This window comes from Bubalus bubalis, chromosome 21, assembly GCF_019923935.1.
Source record: "Bubalus bubalis isolate 160015118507 breed Murrah chromosome 21, NDDB_SH_1, whole genome shotgun sequence".
In the NCBI taxonomy this organism is placed as follows: Eukaryota; Metazoa; Chordata; class Mammalia; order Artiodactyla; family Bovidae; genus Bubalus; species Bubalus bubalis.
In genome coordinates, this window is record NC_059177.1 from 21,333,752 (window position 1) to 21,353,502 (window position 19,751).

Genomic DNA, 19,751 nt, shown 5'->3' on the forward strand with positions numbered 1-19,751 from the left:
GTTGATAGAGGATTCATGATGCTCTTCTGTCTACTTAAATAATTTACGGAGGTGAAATTCACATAAAATCAAGCACTTTAAAGTGAACAATTCAGTGGCTTTTAGTACATTTACAGTGTTGTACCACCGCCACCTCTAATTCCAAAACATTTCCATCACTTCAAATTAAAACCCTGTACCTATTAAGCAATTTTCCTCCATGTCCTCCTCCTTCAAGCCCCTGGCAACCATCCATCTGTGTTCTGTCACTATGGATTTATCTATTCTTTATACGTCATATCAGTAGAATCATACTATTTGTGACTTCCTGTGTCTGGCTTCTTTAACTGAGCATAATGTTTTGGAGGCTCATCCATGTTATTGCATGTATTATTCTACGTACACATATTGTAGCATACAGCATGTACCGCATTCTTCCTTTTAGTCCATGGTGTTTATATACCACATTATGTTTATCCATTCCTCTGTTGACATACATTTGGTCTGTTTCCACTTTGGGCTATTGTAAATGGTGCTGTTAGGAGCGTGCTTGTACGTGTCCTTGTTGGAGTACCTGTTGTCAGTATTTTGGAGGTATATACCTAGGAGTGCAATGGCAGAGTTAGATGGTAGTTCTATGTTTAACTTTTTGAGACATCACTAAACTGTCTTCACAGCAGCTGAACCGTTTTACATTCCCACTAGCAATGTAGGAAGGTTCCAATTTCTCCACATCCTCGACAACACTTGTTATTTTCTGTTTTGTTTTTTCTTTATTGCAGCCATCCTAGTGGGTGTGAAGTGGCATCTCATTGTGGTTTTGATTTGCATTTCCCTGATGACTAATGATGTTGAGTATCTTTTCATGTGCTTCTTGGCCATCTGTACATCTTCTTGGAGAAATGGCTGTTCAAGTCCTCTGCCCATTTAAAAAATTGGGTCATTTTTCTTTTTGTTTCTGTCTACTTTCATAGATGTTTTAAATTCTCCTTAGTAAAAACAAAGGGTACCCAAATATTAGATATTTTATTAAAAACACACATTTTCCCCCCCCTGGAAGGGGAGTAGTATTCTCTCCTTTTTCTCCTACTTTAATTCCTCAAAGATCTCTGCATAATCTCAACCTCCATCTACTATCCATAATGGGGTTTCCAAGAAAACCATATTAGCTCTTCAAACAAACAAACAAACACAAGTATCTTCCTTTTCACTCTTACAGGTGGGGTGTAGGGCGGGAGAGCAGGGCTCCTAGGATTAACCAAGGCCTGCCGTCCCTAACACTCTGGCCACAGCCTGAGGCCATCCACCCCGCCCCCTACCTAGCAGCCTGGTGACTCATTCCCTGCTGCCCTACCTCAGTGTCTTTGCTAAGATTCCTCCGGGAAGGGAGGGCCCCGTCTATAGCGGAAGAAACCTTCCGGGCCCCAGTCCAGGCACATCACAAGACTGGATGGCCCAGTGTGTCGCTGGCTGCCATAGCCAATGGGAGAGGCTTCACCCAGCTCATGTTCTGCTGTGGTAGTCGGGCCAAACAGATGGCTTGGGATAAACAGGGGGTGTTGGCCTGTTGGTGGGGGTGGGGGGTCGAGGGGTGGGCTTTGAGTGGCCCCAGCCTCCTCCTGGATGCTGGAGAAAGAAGTGGGTGAAGTGAAGGCCATGCCCGAGGAAGGGGCTGTAGTTGGGTACCTTCCAAACAGTTTGTGATTTTTTTTTTAGCAGTGGAATTCTCGTTCGAACAAACCTTTATGGTATTTAGGACAGAGAAAAAGGAAGCTGCTCCAGCTAAAAACGGGGTGAGAAGGCCAGAGGTTTCCCTCCCTCCATGCCACGTGGCACTTGGGGAGTTCTGGGTCTCTGGGGAACACACCGATCCCATTAACACAGAGTCTTTACATGAAACCACTTGGGAGCTCTGCGCAGTCTGTCTCGTGGCAGCTCCAAGGGTCTCCAAGGCCTGAGGAGGAACCTGGCAGCATGGGAAGCTGAGATGCTGGCCCCCTTCTACAGAGACAGGTGGCCTCTTGCTTACCCCTCCTTAGCCAGCCACATACTGGGGAGCTGACCACGGGCCGCAGAGATCAGCCAGGGTGTGGGGGCACAGTTGTCCTTCCAGCAAGAGAGCTGGGAGCATGGCCTCCCTCCCTCCTTCCAGTCTCACCCCAAGTGGTCTGCAGGTAGCTACTGCCCCAGGCCCTTCTATCTGGCCCTCTCCTAACCTTAAAAGAGATGTGAGAAAACGAATGCCCCCTCCTCCCACTCCAGAAAACTTAACATAGAATTTCCTCAAACCCAAATTCTAGTTCTCAGCACAGTTAACTGGTAAGTGCCCCCACCCATCCACCCTACCCGCCTCACCATGCCCCAGTTTGCCTGTGGGGCTAATTATTTTTTTTTAATATATTTATTTATTTGGCTGCATGAAGTCCTAGTTGCGGTGTGCAGGATCTTTGGTTGCAGCATATGGGATCTAATTCCCTGACTAGGGATCCAACCCAGGCCTCCTGCATTGGGAGAAGAGTGTCTTAGCCACTGGACCACCAGGGAAGTATCAGAGATGGTATGTGGGCACATTTGTAAGGATGCAAATAAAAATTCAGGTGAATAACTTCATCCTGAGCCTGTTATCTCCTTCACGCACTAGGGATCCTAGTACCTATTCCATGGGACTATTCTGAGGATTAAATGGGATATTGCATGTCCAAGCCCATGTCACAGAGCTCAGTTTAGAAGTAGTTCTACACCAGAGAAAGGGCATGGCTCTGTCCTTTACAGAATGTGTCACCTCTGAGGAGGCTCAAATTTCTCCTGTCTTAGCTCCAGTTTTTTCACTTCTTATTAATACCTACCCCTCACAGTTGTTATAGGAAGTAGAGATAATTCACATAAAGTGTTTAATATATTGCCTGGCTTAGGGGTAGTACTCAAAATCTGGTAGTAAGTGTGACAGTTATCACTACTTCTATTATTATTATGGCTGGCATTGCTATTATTTAAAGGGAAGAGCAATGGGGTTGAGTAGTTAAGCACATAGACTTTGGAGACAAATTGCCTAGCTTTAAATTTCAGTTCACTTCTGGAGCTGTGTGACTTTATGCAAGTTACTTAGCCTCTCTGTTTTTCTCTACCATATAAGGAAGATAATAATTAAACCTACCTCATGGAGTTGCCCTGATAATCAAGTTTTTGTGTAGGGAGTGATTTGAAGAGTGGGAAATAATAAGTGCTACAAAGTGTTTGCTGTTAGTAATAACAGTATTGGTATTATTACTAGTGTTCACAACCAGACTCTGAAAGCCTTTCCTTTGGCTCTGAATAAGAAGAGCCACAAACCAACACAGTCACCATTCCAATAATGGTTTAGTGACTCGGAAGCTGTGTGACCGTCTGCAAGTTAACTCCCCTCTCTGATCCCGTTTTTACTTCTCTCTAAAATGTAAAGTATAATAGCAACCATAATGGTACTTCTCGGTTGTTAGGCTTCATTAATGAGCGATGACCCGTGGGAAGCTTCGAGCTTCTAGATAATTAGGCTCCTGTTCCAACGCCCTGCTTAAATCCAGCTCCGTACCCCACCCAGCCCTCCCTTCCCCCCGCGGGAGAGTGCTCGGATTCCCTCCTGCAGGGCCTGAGGGGGTTGCTGCCCAGCGCCCGCTGCCAGGCCCTATTCTGGGGGCCGAGCGAGCCCGTGGCCGTGCCAAGCTTCCCCGGGGATCAGGTTTCTGCTGACGCGGTGCCAGGCACGTCTGCTTCCAGGAACCGGCAGCCGCATTTAGCCGCGGGCCGCACATGAAAGGGCTGCAGTCGGAAACGTGACGTTGTGTCAACAGGCGAGGCGGGTCAGCGCTGGGTGAGCCCATCCCGGCAGCCCGGAGGAGGCTCACGCCCTGTCTGAAGGCGGCCAGATCCCCAGTGTCCGCTCCCCGGCCCCAGAGACCGAGCTGCACCCCCTCACCCGCGCACACACCCCTGTTTCACAGAGGTCTTCTTTGTCCTGAAGGGGCCAAAGACTTGGAGTGCGAACCCCTCCTTCCGCATCTCTCTCTGAACCGCTTGGAACCTGCTGGCACCGGCCTGGAAAGAAGGTCAAGGGCAAGCTAGAAGCAGAGAAGAAGGCAGAGGGAGGGCTGCCCCTCTGAGGGGTGTCTGATAGACTCCAGCCAGGGGATTCTGGGTTGACGCTGTATGGAACCCTCAAACCCTTTTTAGTTCAGGGTGCCGCAACCACTTCCCTCTGCCCCCACAGCTATTCCCTTGAGTCACCAACTGGGGAGGAGAGGGGGACAGGCAAAAAGATTCTGGCCTTGATTTCAACCCCCTGCTCCATCCCCAAGATAAACTTGATTTATTTAGGTTTTTACCCAAAATGTCTATCCAGAAGAGCTTAGCAACTCACGGGGCAATTCACAGCTTAATAAGCAGGAGAACAGGAGCGCTAGTCCCTAAGTTACTGGGAGAAAGAGGCCGGTGCGGAGTTTGCTGTTTGCTTGCTACAGATGTGTCAGACGGGGCTGAGTCCTTTTTTGGTGAATCAAAGACAGGAGTGAGGGGGGAGATGCCAGACTGCCAGTTCATTGATCAGACCACCAGCTCATCTCCTGACTCCTCCCAAGACACATGCTGCCTGGGGACATCTCAAGCCAGGCAACGCTCACTCGCCTCTGCTGGCTCATCAGCAGACAGGGAAGGTGACATTTGAAGCAGACAGACACCAAGGGCAGGTGGCGTCTCTGCCTGGCTGAGAACTCCCTGGGGGCAGGTTCCCTGCATGGGCTCCAGACAGCCAGAGGGTTCTGGAAGATGCTTGGGGATCTGAAGTGTGGTGAGCCGGGCACTGGCCATCAGGAAACATCAGGACACCTCTGAGAGGGAGAAAGCGGCAGGCAGAAACACTCACCAACCTGGTCATTTCCCACTTCTTTTCCCATGGAATTTTTTCTTTTCTTTTTCCTAAGAGCACTTGACTAAGGAACACCAATATTCATTCACACACAAACACACCCAGTGAGAGGAAGTCCAGGAAGGATGTAGAAAATAATCATGGAATGTTGCCTTCAGCAGCAATAGGACAGGATATGGCAAATCCATTAGACCTTGCTAAACTTGAACAAGTTAGACCTCCTTGGCAGAGGTGCTATCCCCAGCAGTAATTATTATTGCATAATAACCCATTAAATCTTCTTTCAATGTGCCTACCCCTCCAGCAAGCTCCCCAGACATTGAGGCCCATGATTTTAGACGCTTATTTTCTGTCAAGTTCTAAGGACCATGACAAAAGCAGACTGGGGGAAACAAGCTTTTTGCTGAACTTTGGAAAGAGGTGTAGGGTGATTGTGAACATCTGGCAGGGGTTAGTTTAAGAAAACAATGAAACAAATATTTACCTACTAAATTGACTAAGCTTATTCTGTCTGAATGCGAGTTACAGGAAAAGCTGAATGAAATTACACCAAGGTTAACTAGTTGTTGCCTTCAGTCAAGAGGGGAGAGCAAGAGATAGCCATATCACACCCTTAAGAGTTATTTTAAACATGCAGGAGACCATCTTTCTCTTCCACAGGAAAAGGATTATTTTATTAAGTATTTTAAAACAACTACTTAACATTGACTCATAGATAAAAATATTTACAATTTCACACCTTCAGGAGGCTCCAAAATATAAACACTGTACCTCTCCCTAGAGAAAAAAAAAATTATTCTTCTCTTCAAAAACAGGAATACATTCATTTTTCTCACTTTTGTAGATCAAGTAATTATACAAATAAACATCTGAAACATTTTCCTTTTTAATATATTTATATAATATATATTTATAACAGTTTTACAAATAAAGGCAATGACTTTATACCAAAATAAAAACAGGAAAAGAAAAAGTTAAAACACAATCAGCGATTAAGCATAGTGCATTTCGAAAAGCTGGTGCAGGGCTAGCTGGACAAGTCAGAAAAGTACTCTGGACCAAAAATAAAACATCTTTTCAAGGAGACAGAATCCTTTAATCAGGAAGGACACTCCATGTACTATTGGGCGAGGGGAATTAGACTGCAGAAAGGGTCTTGCTGTGCCAAGGGCTGGTTAGGCTTTTAAGAAGCTAAGCTTGGTTAAAAGGAGTTTTAGGTTAGAGCTGATAACCGAGTCTGGCTTTGCTTGCTGAAATGCTTTTGTGCACTTCAGGGTGCTTGGCAAGCAGGTGCCTGCATCTCTCAGACCCTGGTTTGGTTCCCTGGACAGCGAGGCTTGTTTCCAGGTGAGACTAGAAGCAGGTGCCAGAGTCCCAGGGGATTCCTCCCTCCTCCTCTGGCAGCTAGGCTTGTACCAGGGGGCTCTTTTCAGTTCCTTAGGAAGCAAATCACTAGGAAAGCCTGAGTAGGGAACTACATTCTCTTTATTCATCTGAGGCAGGGGTGGGGAGCAGACCTGCGGAAACCTCCCCAAACCACTACCGTGCTATGCCAGTGTCTGCTACCTCACCACTTTGGAGAAAGTTCAGTCTGGCTGCCCTCTGCCCATACGGTGAGTCACGGCGACAACATAAGGGAGAAGGGTGGGGTCATCAGAACTGGCTGGGAACAGCACTCTGGAAAGCCCTCTTTTGAAAGTACCTTTTTCTCAAAGCCACAGACCCGGCTCCCAAAGTGGAGACTGACTCACAGATCAAGACTTTGCAGCTTTTGGAGATTCAGCTGCTTTGTATCAGAAGGGGCTACTCTCTGGGAGGGGAAAGGCCCAGAGGTCTGAGACAATCCCCTCTAAGTCTCCTGATGTCAGGCAATCCTTCACAAGTTCCCTACGCCCAAAGGAGCTTTAACGTCCCATACCAACACACAATGCATAGTCACACACGCACGCACACACACACACACACACCTGAATCTTCTCTCCCTGCCTCAAATGATCTTGGCATACACACTGGAACAATCTCGCTGCACTCACAAACACATTTTTTGTTTTTTTGGAAGTAGGGAGGAAGGAAAGCAAAGCAGCAGGATCCCCTAAATAGTTTAGTCTTTGGTTTCTAAGTTTAAAGGGGGGATCTGCTTCAGAGCTTGGAGCAGGGCAGAAGAGTCGATGGCAGGATGGGTCGGCAGGGGAGAAGGGAGTCTCTGGGGCATGAGCAAGGGGGCCGAGATCTTGTCTGGGTTCATGAAGCTGCTGAGGGCTGCGGCAGAGGCATTGAGGCCTTGGTATAACACTGGGACAGACGTGGGGTACCAGCACTTCTCCAGCATTGGCAAGTAGGCAGTTGCTGACGGTGGGATCAGGTAGAAGGGCAGGCAGAAGGGAGGCTGGTGCGGGTGTGGGCCCAGGAACGGGGAGCTGATCAGGTCAGTGCTAGTGAAAGGGCCTTCATCATCAGAGAGCTGCATTCTGCTCTTTTTCATGGGGGGTTCTTCGGATTCTTGCTTAATAGCACTGATCCTTTCTCCCATGGTGAACCTGCGTCCATGATCGCTTTTGAAGTATGGCTGCTCAACACGCAGCTCACTCTTCTCCGATTCTCCTCCGTAGCCGCTGTCTGTGTCCGTATCACTGCCACTCTGCTCGCCGCTCGAGTGGGCGAAAGTTCGCTGGATGACTGGCACACAGTTTTTGCCTGGGCCTTCGGAGCCTTTGGCCAGGGAGCTGGGTTTCTCCTTAAAGTCCATTGCTTTGGGGGCTGGGTCTGACGGCTTCCTGGAAGTACCGCCCTGTAGAAGCTCGGAGACCACACGGTGGAGGTGGGTGACAAGCTGTGAAGATTTCAGGTCCCGAGTATTCTCATGCTTGGCCAGGTACTGAAGCACCTCCCGGGCGCATGTCTGGAAACCTGAGCAGAACATCTCTTGACCTGCTTCCACATTTCTCCCCGACAGATCACCTGGATCAACACAGATGCAAAGGAAGACATTTCAGAAGGCTCTGTGGTTCACATGGATACCTAGGTTCCAAAGATCCCGGGGCTTTCCTTTTCGTTAATAGCATTTGCTGATTGTATTTCTAACTCCAAAAGTAATATGATCGGGGGAAATTTGAATTACACCAAAAAGTATAAAGAATAAACTAAAAATCATCCATAATTCTACCTGTCAGAGAGAAAATATGATTTGTAATGGCCGTATAATATCATAGGCATAGACCACATTTAATAGAGACAGATGGTTCCCCCTCTTGTTGCATTTATAAGGAATTCTTGAGTTTTCATTATAAGTGACACAGCCATAATCATCCTAGTGTGCTCATAACCAGAGTCAATTTACAGAACATCATCATCATCATAGCGAGATGGACAGTGACCAGCCAAAAAATGAGAATGAAGGAACCATGTCACCTAAAGTATGCTTATTTTCAATGGCTTATACAAGTTGCAGTCATGCTGCTATATTTAAAGGCTATTTCTAGGTCTTTCTCATATAGTCTGTCCATGATCCCCAGGAAGTTAGGTATGATCATCTTTCTGTTTTCAATGAGGCAACTGGCAGAACGACTTGCTAGGTTTTTGTGATTCTCAGTGTACTAGTTTGGAAAGGAGGGGAGAGAGGAATGAGGGAGTGGGTAGAGGAATTTCTCCCTCGTTTGTACAGGATTATTTGGAATGGGTGAGACCAGACGGTTAGATGACTGTGATTCTCTGGAAGTCCGTAGAAATGGGTGATGAAACTTCAGTGGTTTCGTTAGATTGTGTAATTCACCGAGATACCTAGTGGCTATTCAGGGAACCACATGAAATGCAGGAAAAACTACTGCTGTCATCCTGCCAGGTTCATACCACACACCGAGGGATAAGGAAGTGGAGAAACATTAAAACACTGGGGCATACCCATGATTTATTCTCCAGTGAAACAGGGCTAAGGAAAACAACTGTAAAACACCCACGATGCAAATTATAGGTGCCTTGGCATTTTCAAAGTGGGGGGGGGACTCCCAGAACCCCAGAAACTCTTAAGCCAAAATGCCACAGAAATATTTCACCATTTGACTAATATGTATTCATGCCAGGTGGCACACAGCAGCATTCCAAATGAAAAGTCTGACCTTTTAGGAAAGATAAAACAGCATCTCCCCCAACTAACATGCATAGGCAATTTGTTGCAGGAATGTTTCTTATACCAGATGTTGAGCTCACAGGCTCTCTATTTGTGCTAGAACTCTAAGGAGATGATAGCCAGACATGGTACTCACCAGCTTGCAGACCGCTCTGCAGGGCAATGATTTTCTGCTGTTGTTGATCAATTAGGTTTGTTAATGCTTTCACATGCTTCAAGGTAAGTTCAAGAACCACTGCTTTTTCCAAGTGACCCAAAGTCTGGAATAAAAAGAGCCTCGGTCAGCAGTGAGCTCAGAGAAGTCCCACCTCTGGGATACTAATTAGCCATGAGATTTGTCAGTCGCCTGGGCTACACTCCATGGGGTCGCAAGAGTCGGACACTACTAAGGGACTAAACCACCACCACTGAATGTCTCTAAAGGAGGATAAAAAAACTGTTCCTGGTTGGCTAAATTAAGTTTTAAGTTTATAGATGATGTTTAAAAATACGTATATATGCATATATTTTTGATTAGAGGACAGCAAACAAGTGTCCCCCATCTTTGGATGCATTTTGGAAGCAGCAGCTAGCTCAGGAGAAAGCTTTGACAGATAAATTTTTCCAGCAGCCGTTGCTGACCTTAACTCAGGGGAATCCGGAGATAACATTTCTCTGCAGTGGTGTCAACCCTAGTAGAGACTTCTACTGTGTCTGGCAGCCAAGAGGCTTTCCCTAGTTTCTTTCCTGACACCCTGTCATAACTTCTAGCTCATCTACGCTTTTTTGTTCCTTCCTAAATACTAGTTTTTCTCCTAAATTCTACTTTTTTCTTCTTTCCCCAACCAAAGGCTGCCACACTAGTAATCTATTGAGGATCGCCAAGAAGGGACAGGACGTAAAAAAAAAAAAAAAAAAAGTGACACATCAAAACAAGTCCTCTTATTTTAAAAAGGGATTCGGGGAAGGGGGTTAAAAAAAAAAAAAAAAAAGTGGGTTGCTGGATTTGCCCAATGTGGGAAAAGGAGAACCCTGAGAATCACCTTAAACTCTAGCAAAGGAAGGCCGGCTGGTGTTGGTGCCAAGCTGGACAAGTACAAATGATTCTTATCTCATTTGCACGAGGTTGCCAGAAAATTCTGAGGCTGGAGACGGGTACCCCCAAACAGAGCCAGCCACTAGCTAGGATCCAGCCATCTGGTCTGCAGTTCCTGGCGGAGCCTGCAGGCGGCGGGTGACCCTCGCCCGCCCTTTGGGCAGAGGAGCTGGTTTGGAGAGGGGCCAGCTTCTCACTTACTGTAAGTTTGAGATGTTCGGGGAGGAGATCCTTCAGCTGGGCGATGCACTCATTAATCCGGTCACGTCTCTTTTTCTCGATGAGCCGGTGCGGCAGTTTGTAGGTCTCCTGCAAAGCGCACGGAGAGATGGTGGGCGCGGGAGGAAGGAGGTGAGAAGCGCTTCTCCTTCCCCACCCCGCGGCAGAGGAGTCCCGGCAGTGGAGCAGAGTCACACCCAGAACCCTATCTGCTCCTTCTCCTCCAAGCCACTCAGTAGAGGCACAGGGCCCACACCTTGCATAGCCCCCTCCAACCTTAAAGTGAGAAAACTTTTATTGGAAACTCAGCGCGTGCGAGGGCCTGGGGTCCACAGGGGCGCGGTGCTCTTACCTTGCTGTCCTCGCTCCGCTTTATTCCCCGCCTCGACTTGTACACTTGGTACATATGGGCAAAATCCATCCTGCAGGGAGAGGGACGAGGAAGGGTCATGACTTGCGCATCGGTTGCAGGAACCCTGACTGGCAAGAACCCCCGGATGCACCCAGAACTACTTGGAGTTGAAAGCCGCGCAGAAGGCAGGACTGGAGTTGAGGCTTGAAGGGGCCAGGGGTACCAACTTACCCTGATAGGTCTCCGGGCTCCAGTCCTGGCGCTTTGGGCAGGCAAGTGGGGGGCGGTTGCGCGCTGGGGATCCGCTCCATTGCGCTGCGAGCCGGGGCCACTCTGCGCTCCTGTCTGCAGTGGTGGAGCGTCGGGTGAGGACTGTCGTGGAGGAGGTTTCGGGGGTCTCTCCGCAGGGTTTCCTCTGAGTCAGAGCTCTCTGAAATCCGCTGGGCTGCGAAGAGCTGCGGCTTTGAGGTGCTGCTTCAGTTGGGGGCGTGCATGGTGTACCCGCGGCCTCTGGCTCCGGCTCTGCGCACAGACTGGCGGTGTGTGCTCCCAGTGCCGTCTGCGCGGTGCGAGCCAAGTGAATGAGAAGTGGGGCGGGCGGGGAGGCGGGAGGGAGCGCGAGGGGGGGGGGGGGGCGGTTAGGGCGGAGTGGGGGGGGGGATGGGGGGGGAGCCGAGGAGTAATGGAGAGGCTGCGGGCTGGGTTAAATGGGAGCGAGTGGGTGGGTTGGAGCTACGTGTTCTACCCTGTGACTCCAGGCACGTCTGGCCGCTGCCGGGGAGGGAAGGAGCGACCTGCCCGCCCTCCCCCGGCTTCATCACATGAGTCTCACGTGTTGGACAACGCTCCCGCGGCTGCGAGGGAGCCCCCACCCCCAGCCCCGGCCCCCAGGTGTCTGCGGCTGCCTTTCCCCGAAGAGGGGGTTGGCAGGGCAGTCTGGGTCCTGCCTAGCTGGGCGGGGGGCGCGGAAGCTGGAGGGGGCCAGGGGGCCAGGGAGGTGGTGGGGGGAGGTTGGTAACGTGGGCGAACCTGCCCCAGGGAAATGAAGTAAGTTCCCGTCTCCTGGGAGGGAACGGGGGAGGACGGATCCGCCCGCGTCTGACTCAAGCCGGGAGAGGAATATCCCCTCGCTCGCTCCAGCCCAGCCCTCTTCCTCCTCCTCCCCCCGCGCGGCCCGCTCAGAGGAACCAGCGCGCAGCGGAGGGAGTCGCCCGGCCCCCCTGCCTTCCCCAGAGGCTGGGGTTTCTTTCCGCGCCGGCTTCCCTGCCCCCACCCCTCGGCCCCGAGTCCAGGAATCGCCCGCCGTGGGGAGGGGCCGAGGAGGGGCGGGGCGGATGTCACCCCATGGGAAGCGGGCTGGCAGCCAAGCGCAGGGGCAGGCGAGGCCGCCGCGGAGCACGCTGCGCGCACCTGACCCGCTAGGCTGTGCGCCGCGGGTCCCTGGCTCCTTTGGAGCTGCGGTCCCGGGGCACAGTCTGCGTGCCGGCGGACACCCACTTGCGCACCCCCCAGGGTGCCCCAGTGCCCCCACCCCCCTCCCCGGGCCACACTTAGGCTGATCAAGCACAGAAAGAGACCGGGCACGGTGCCCTGCGTTTCCTCCCTCCTCTGCCCCCACTGGAGCAGAGGCGCCCGGGTCCCCTCCCCTTGGGCTGCAACGTTACACAACCGCAGCAGCGGCGCTTGCCCTGCGGCAGCGCGGGGCGTGACACTTCACCTGGCCTGGGCTTGGGCCGCAGCGGTCCTGACTGCGAGCCCTTGTGCCCCGGCCGGGGACCGAGACCCCAAGCACAGGAGCTCCCGGGGGTCGGGGTCGGCCATCTCCCTCCTGCCGGGGACTTCTGCAGCGCATTGTGCGGTCTGCAGCCGGGGCAGGATGGAAAAGAGAGACTTGGAAAAACTACCCATCACGCCGACGTCTTAGTGTTCATTCACTCGACAAGCATTGGTTGAGCCCCCTACCCTGTGCCAGGCGTTGTGCTTAGATACGCTGCCAGATACACTGTAGGTGAATCGAACACAGATGCCGCTCTTAAATTCACAGGAGCCTCTGAGAAGGGCTTGCCCTGGGAAATGAAGGGAAGGCAGTACTGGGAAAATTGTATCGGTGCTGCTGGCAGAGAGAGGGAAGAAGAAAAGATAGAAAGTGTAGGCTTAAAAAATTTTTTTTGGTATTAAAAAAAATTCTTTTTTAAAATTTAATGTGAACCACAATGTCTGGGCAGAGGAGGAGAGGAGGACGTTAACCCATCGCCCGGAGCCTGGGGCAGAAGGGCCTCCTCCAAGCGGCTCCAGATCTCTGCAATCTCACTGAGACCGCCCGAGGCCCCCACCTACTCCCCCGGAAAAGTCCGGCCTCTGTGACCTTCTAACTCTGCCTGGAGCAGGGAAAACAGCTGAAACTCCAAGCCTGCTCTGTGAGCAGCGCTGATGCTGTCAGAGGAGGGAGCCAGTGGAAATTCATGACTAAAATAAGGCCTGGCTGGGGATTTCACTGACCTCTGTGCTGCCCTGCCCTGTAAGTTCGGGGAGTTGAGAGATGACTGTGAGCCTTTCCCACCGCGCCTCGGGTCAGTCACCCTGCTGCCGAGTGACCTGGCTGTGGGAAGGATTGAAAAAACAACAACAACAACAACAAAACGGGGTCAGTGCTGGAACCTGGTGAAGATCAGCCTCGGGTGCAGTTGAGGGGGCGGGTAGGGGTGGGCTCAGTCTTAATTGGCAGTGTCCTTGACAACCTAGAGATCTGGGATTCACACGTTGACCAAACTGGGAGTGGATTTCCTTCAGGTCGCTTTGGAGAGCTCCCACTTCCTGTTTGTGTTTCGCAAGCGTCAAACTCATTAGCAAGTGTGAGAAGTGCCTCCTTTTCTAAGTGCTGACTGGCCTGACCTCGCCTGGGGGCTCAGCATCCCTCTGTCCTAGAACTTACTTTTGCTGGCTTGTGTTATCAGCCATTTCTCTGGAGGTGATGCGGCTTCCTGCCAGGAAGGGGGCAAGCAGGACCACAGGCAGGAGGGGACAGGAGTCAGTTCTGGGTTTGTGCTTTCAGTCTAGGGTGACCTGCTCCATTGCGAGAATTTAATAGGGGTGAAGGAAGAGTTGTCATGACTGCGTCTGAGCCACAGTTGCCCCAGGAAATAAGTACAGGGGAAGGATGGAACACATGTCCCCCCAGCGGTCACTCTCCCCCAGCATACCCCTCCCCCCAACCAGGAGTGAACCCAAACAGTTCAGATTCCATGGCTCAGAGCTCAGTGTCATTCCTAGAATGCTTTGAAGTTATCTTTACTTTTTGCCCTTACCTGACCTACAATGGGAAATAGCAAAATGGATCGTTTCCTACGTTTTGTTCGTTCCAAATGTACTCTCAAGCATCAAGGATTATCCCCACCTTACTGAAGTGCTACTGTACCAGGTTATATTACTTTTAATGCTTCTCTTCTCTCAAAGCTTATGATTATTTTTTATTGAGATAAACAAAATAATTCCTTCTCCTCATGCATCTTTTCATCCTGAAGAATCTTAATATTTCAGTTTGTCATCTTTTGTAGATAGTTGGTTTAGTGCTTACCGTGTGCTAGTTTTTAGACTGAATGTAAAAACACTGTACACGTTCATTTACTTCTCACCACCACCTTATTGGGCCGTCATTAGCTCATTTTTATGTTTGTTTAACACATTTAATGAGAACAACAATGTGCTGGGCACTGAACAATGCCCAGGAATATATAATGTATCCTCTTGAGGAATTTGAGGCTCAGGGAGGTTAAATTACCTGCCTCAGGTTATATAGCCTGAGATTAGATCTGGAATTGAACCCCAGGTTTGTTGGACTCCAAAGCTTGAGCTCTTAATCCCTATACTTGAGGCTGCCTAGTAGGGCTCTTTGGGTTGTGCACTGCTCAACTCCAGGGGGAGCCATTCACATTGCAGTCTGTGTGAAAGCATCCTCTACAGTGTTGCCAGGCAGCACTGGGCAGCTGCACTGGGTAATCCTGATAGTTGGTAGCCCTCGCCTCTGTTTTGTTTCTTCTCAGTGTGCAGAGATCATATTTTTGGACAAGTAAGGACAAGATTTTTCTTTACTAGTGAGGCTCAACATTTTGGTGGTCTGATGCTGTGTGTTGGAAATAGTTAGGCAGGCCCCTCCTAGCAGGCAATTAGAACCCACAGACCCCTGCATATATCCACACATACATACATCATCACTTTTTGCAAGTTGATGAAGTCTCACAATTTTTTTTCTACCACAGTTCACAGTAAGAAATACATTTTACATCATGACTCAACATGTACAAACACTTGCACACACTCCCAGAAGTATATTGAAACACAGGGCAGTCAAGGCTTGGTTGGGATCACTACCAATATTTACAACCACTATTCTCTTTCCCATACTCTGAGCAGCCATTGCTCGCTGAAAAAATTTCACCATTTAGGAAAAAGCCAGCCTAATGGATTTCAGACAAAACATTTACAAAATAATTTCTCTTTGATATTCATTCTAACATTTTCTAGTCTTGTCTAGTAAATTTTAAAGAATATTTTGGCCTTTACTTACTAAATTGAGTTTTCGATCCATCAATACATCCTGATCAACAATTTGGAAACATGCTCTGCAGTTGAGAGAGTGCTGACATTTTGTCTTGTCCCACCAGAAAGACATCAATGGCACCTACACACTTGCATATCTTCCACGTCACTTATAGAAATGTTAAATACAGCTGCTGGTCCTGGATGAGTTCAGTGGTGTATTCAGATGAATGAGTTCAAATGGTGTCTCCTTTCAGGACATCCTTGCTTTATGTTCAATTGTAGGAGTAAAATATTCAGAGTTTTGTTGATATGCATCATGTTATGTGTTGGTTCCTTCATCCAGTTAAGGAAGTTTTCTGCTATTGTTAGTTTGCTCACAAAGTTTATCATAAAAGGATGTTGAATTTGTCAGATACTTTTTCTGCATCCAACAGAACAGCCATGTGGCTTTTCTCTTTCATTCTGTTAATATCATGAATTACAATTTTAGTGTTCAATCAACCTTGAATTCCTGAGGTAAGCCTATTGTGATCAATGTGTTACCCTTATTTTTATGGTTAGATTTAATTAGCTAATAATATATATTAAGGATTTTCATGTCTATGATCGTGAAGGGAAATTACCTGAGTTTTTCTTTCTTTCTTTTTTTTTTTTTTTGTAATCTTTGTCAGGTTTTAGCATCAAAATAATGCTAGTCTCATAAAACAATTTGGGAAATATCCTATCTCTTTTCTGAAAGATATTAAGTGGGGTTGGTACTATTTCTTTCTTAAATAGTAGGAGAAGCTCATTGGGCCTAGAGGTTTTTTGTGGGGGGGAATGCTTTTACCATGAATACATTTTAATAGATTTCAGGCTATTTAACATTTTTATTTCTTCTTTTATCAGCTTTGGTAATTTTTTTCCATGAAATTTGTCTATTATCTTTAAAGTTGTCAGTATATTGGATAGTGTTATCCTTTTAATGTTTATGTAATCTATAGTCACAAATCATTTTTACTTCTTTTAAAATGTTTTTCTTTTTTTCTAGATCATCTTACCAAGAGACTTATCAATTAATTATATTAATTTTTGCAATTATCCAGAATTTTGAATTTATTGATTTACTCTGCTATCTTATATTTTATCAATTTCCTCTTATTTTTCTTATTCCTTTTCTTTTGGTTATTTTATATTTAACTTGTTCTACTTTTTCTAGTTTCTTTAGATGTAAAATATTATCATTGATCTTAAACCTGTCTTCTTATGATAAATATCCAAAGCTAGAAAATTTCCTCTAAGCCCTGTTTTCCCAGCATTCCACAGTAGTTAGTATTTGTGTTTTCCTTATCATTCAGGTCAAAATATGTTATATTAGTCTTTGTGACTTTTATTTGATTCACAGGTTATTTAGAAGGGTATTGTTTAATTCCCAAATATTTGTAAATTTTCCAGATAACTTTTTCCTTTTTCTTTTAAAATAACTAGAGAGCCACAGGAAGTTATGAAAATAATATAGAGAAATTGCATGTATCCTTCACCCAATTTCCCCCAGTGGTAACATCTTACATAACTATAACACAATATTCAAACAAGGAAATTAACATACATACAAATTACAGAGAGTTTTCAGTTTTTACCAGTTTTCCATGCATTCACTTTTGTGTGTGTGTATAGAGTTCTATGTAATTTTATCACACGTGTTGATTAGTGTAACAACCAACTCATCAAGATGCAAAACTGTCATATCACTACAAAGTCCCCAGCTGCTGCCTCTTTGTTATCAGACCTGTTCTCTTTTCCCAGTCCTAGTGTCTGGCAACCACTAGAATGTTCTCTATTTGTAATATCATGTTAAGAATGTTATAAACATGGAATCCTGTGGTATGTAACTGTTTGAGGTTGAATTTTTTTCTGCTCAGTGTAAGCCTCTTGAGATCCATCCAAGAGGTTGTGTGTATCAATATTAAGTCTCTTTTTTTTTTTTAATATTTTTTTGTCATTTACTTTTTTGGCTGTGCCAAGTCTTAGTTGTGGCATGTGGGATCTTTTTGTTACTGCACGTGGAATCTAGTTCCCTGACCAGGAATGGAGCACAGGAATTGGGAGCACAGAGTCTTAGGTACTGGACCACCAAGAAAGTCCCACTAGGAAGTTCCCTTGTTATTGATGAGTGATATTCCATGCTGTAGATGTGCCACAATTTATTCAATTATTCATCCCCTCAAGGTCATTTGAGTTCCATTTTTTCCTGCTATTAGAAATAAACCTACTGTGAACCTTTTTCTACATGCTTTTGGGTAGACACAAAAAGCTTTCTTCTCTAGGATAAATGCCCAGGAGTGTAATTCCTCATATAGTAATGTGCATTTGGTTTTTAAGAAAATGACAAACTACTAGCCAGAGTAGCTGTACCATTTTACATTCCCAGTTGCAATGTTTGAGAGATCTAGTTTCTCTGTGTCCCAACCAGTATTTGGTCTTGTCACAATTGTTTTTTTTTAAACTTGTTGTTCAGTCACCCAGTCATCTCTGACTCTTTGCAACCCCATGAACTGCGGCACGCCAAGCTTCCAGGTCCTTTACTATCTCCCAGAGTTTGCTCAAACTCAATGTCCATTGAGTCGATGATGCCATCCAACCATCTCATCCTCTATTGCCCCCTTCTCCTCCTGCCCTCGGTCTTTCCCACCATCAGGGTCTTTTCCTGTGAGTTGGCTCTTTATATCAGCTTCAAAATCAGTCCTTCCAATAGTAAAGAATCTGCCTGCAATGCAGGAGACCAGGGTTCCATCCCTGGGTTGGGAAGATCCCCTGGAGAAGGGAATGGCAACCCACTCTAATATCCTTGACTAGAGAATCCCATGAACAGTAAAGCCTGGTGGGCTATAGTCCATGAGGTTGCAGAGAGTCAGACACGACTGAGCAACTAATGTTTTAAACTTTAGCTTGTCCAAATAGGTGTGTAATGCCAGGTATCTTTCTATATCGGTTTCTAATTTATTAGTTTTGAGTCAGAAGGTATACTCAATTTGATTTTAATTCTTTGACATTTATTAAGCTATCTTTCATTGCTGAGCATATAGTCTAGCTTGATGAATGTTTCCTGTGGGTTTGGAAAAAATATGTATGCTGTAGTTGTTGAGTGCAATACTTTATCAAGTCTTTTGGGTCAAGTTGGTTGATAGTGCTGTTCAAATAAGGGCTTCCCTAGTGGCTCAGATGGTAAAGAGTCAGCCTGCAGTGCAGGAGCCCTGGGTTTGATCCCTGGGGTGGGACGATTCCCTGGAAAAGGAAATGGCAACCTACTCCAGTATTCTTGCCTGGAAAATCCCATGGACTGAGGAGCCTGGCCGGCTACAGTCCACGGAGTTGCAAAGATATCTCTATGCTGATTTTTTTGTCCAAAATAGAAGTGTTAAAATCTCTCCAACTATAATTGTAGATTTGTACATTTCTGTCAACTTCCGCTTTATACATCTTGGAACTGTGTTCATAGTTGCCTGCACATTTTGGATTGATAAGTCTTCTTGATAATTTTATTCTCTCATTAAAAGTTTCCCTCTTTCTCTTCAGTAATACTCTTTTTAAAATATTTATTCATGGCTACCTTGGGTCTTAGTTGCAGCGTGTGAGATTTTTTATTGTGGTGTGTGGCCTTCTCTCTCGTTGTGGTGCTTGGGTTCAGTAGTTGCAGCTCTCAAGCTTAGTTGCTCTATGGCATGTGGGATCTTAGTTCTCAATCAAGGATGAAACTCACATTTGCTGCTTTCCAAGGCGGATTCTTAACTGTTGGACCACCAGGGAAGTCCCTTCAGTAATATTCTTGTCCTGAAGTATGCCTTTTCTGATATTAATATAGCTTTATGTGTTTTTTTATATTTAGTGTTGGCATAATGTATGTTCTTTCTCCCCTTACGCTTTCAACCTGTGTCTTTTTAAAAAAAAAACCACGTTATTTATTTTTGGCTGCTTTGGGTCTTTGTTGCTGCATGCTGGGTTTCTCTCATGGCAGTGAAAGGGGCTACTCTCTTTTGCTGTGCACAGGCTTCTCACTGTGGTGGCTTCTCGTGCTGTGGAGCACCGGTTCCAGGCACGTGGGCTTCAGTACTTGCAGCACAGGGGCTCAGTAGTTGTGGTGTTTGGGCCCTGGAGCTCATGGGTTTCAGTAGCTGTGTCACAGGGGCTCAGTAGTTGTGGCACATGGGCTTTAGTTCCCCACAGCATGTAGAATCTTCCTGGACCAGGATTCGAACCCATGTCCCCTGCATTGGCAGGCAGATTCTTCTCCACTGCACCACCAGGGAAGTTCAACCTGTGTCTTTATAATTGAATTGTATGTTTATAAACAGCCTATTGTTGGATTTTGTTTTTATATTAATTTAACAATCTGCCTTTTGATTGGAGTGTTTAATATATTTGAGATAATTATTAATATGGTTGGGTTTAAATCTCCCATCTTGGTACTTGTTTTCTGCTTATCTCATTTATGCTTTGTTTCTATTCAGATTTTCCTGCCTCCTTTGGATATGTTGAATTTTTTTAATCATTCCATCTTATCTTCTGTGTTTAAGTACACTTCTTTATG

At 46.8% G+C, this 19,751-nt stretch overlaps 1 protein-coding gene and 1 long non-coding RNA gene across 2 annotated transcripts in view; one reads left to right on the forward strand and one right to left on the reverse strand.

The window, feature by feature from the left end:
• LOC112581281 overlaps positions 1-8,038 on the forward strand; it is a 34,532-nt gene extending 26,494 nt beyond the window's left edge. Inside the window, exon 4 of the long non-coding RNA XR_006547525.1 lies at positions 7,830-8,038. This is a non-coding gene — a long non-coding RNA (uncharacterized LOC112581281). The remainder of the gene's footprint in view (positions 1-7,829) is intronic.
• On the reverse strand, positions 5,523-11,238 carry BHLHE40 (basic helix-loop-helix family member e40). Its single transcript, XM_006074601.3, has 5 exons — positions 10,877-11,238; positions 10,646-10,715; positions 10,276-10,383; positions 9,136-9,259; positions 5,523-7,834 (listed from the first exon to the last, which is right to left on the reverse strand). The coding sequence occupies exons 1-5, from the start codon at positions 10,954-10,956 to the stop codon at positions 6,978-6,980; spliced, it is 1,239 nt and encodes a 412-aa protein (XP_006074663.1). The 5' UTR covers positions 10,957-11,238; the 3' UTR covers positions 5,523-6,977.
• Positions 11,239-19,751: the final 8,513 nt, after the last annotated feature.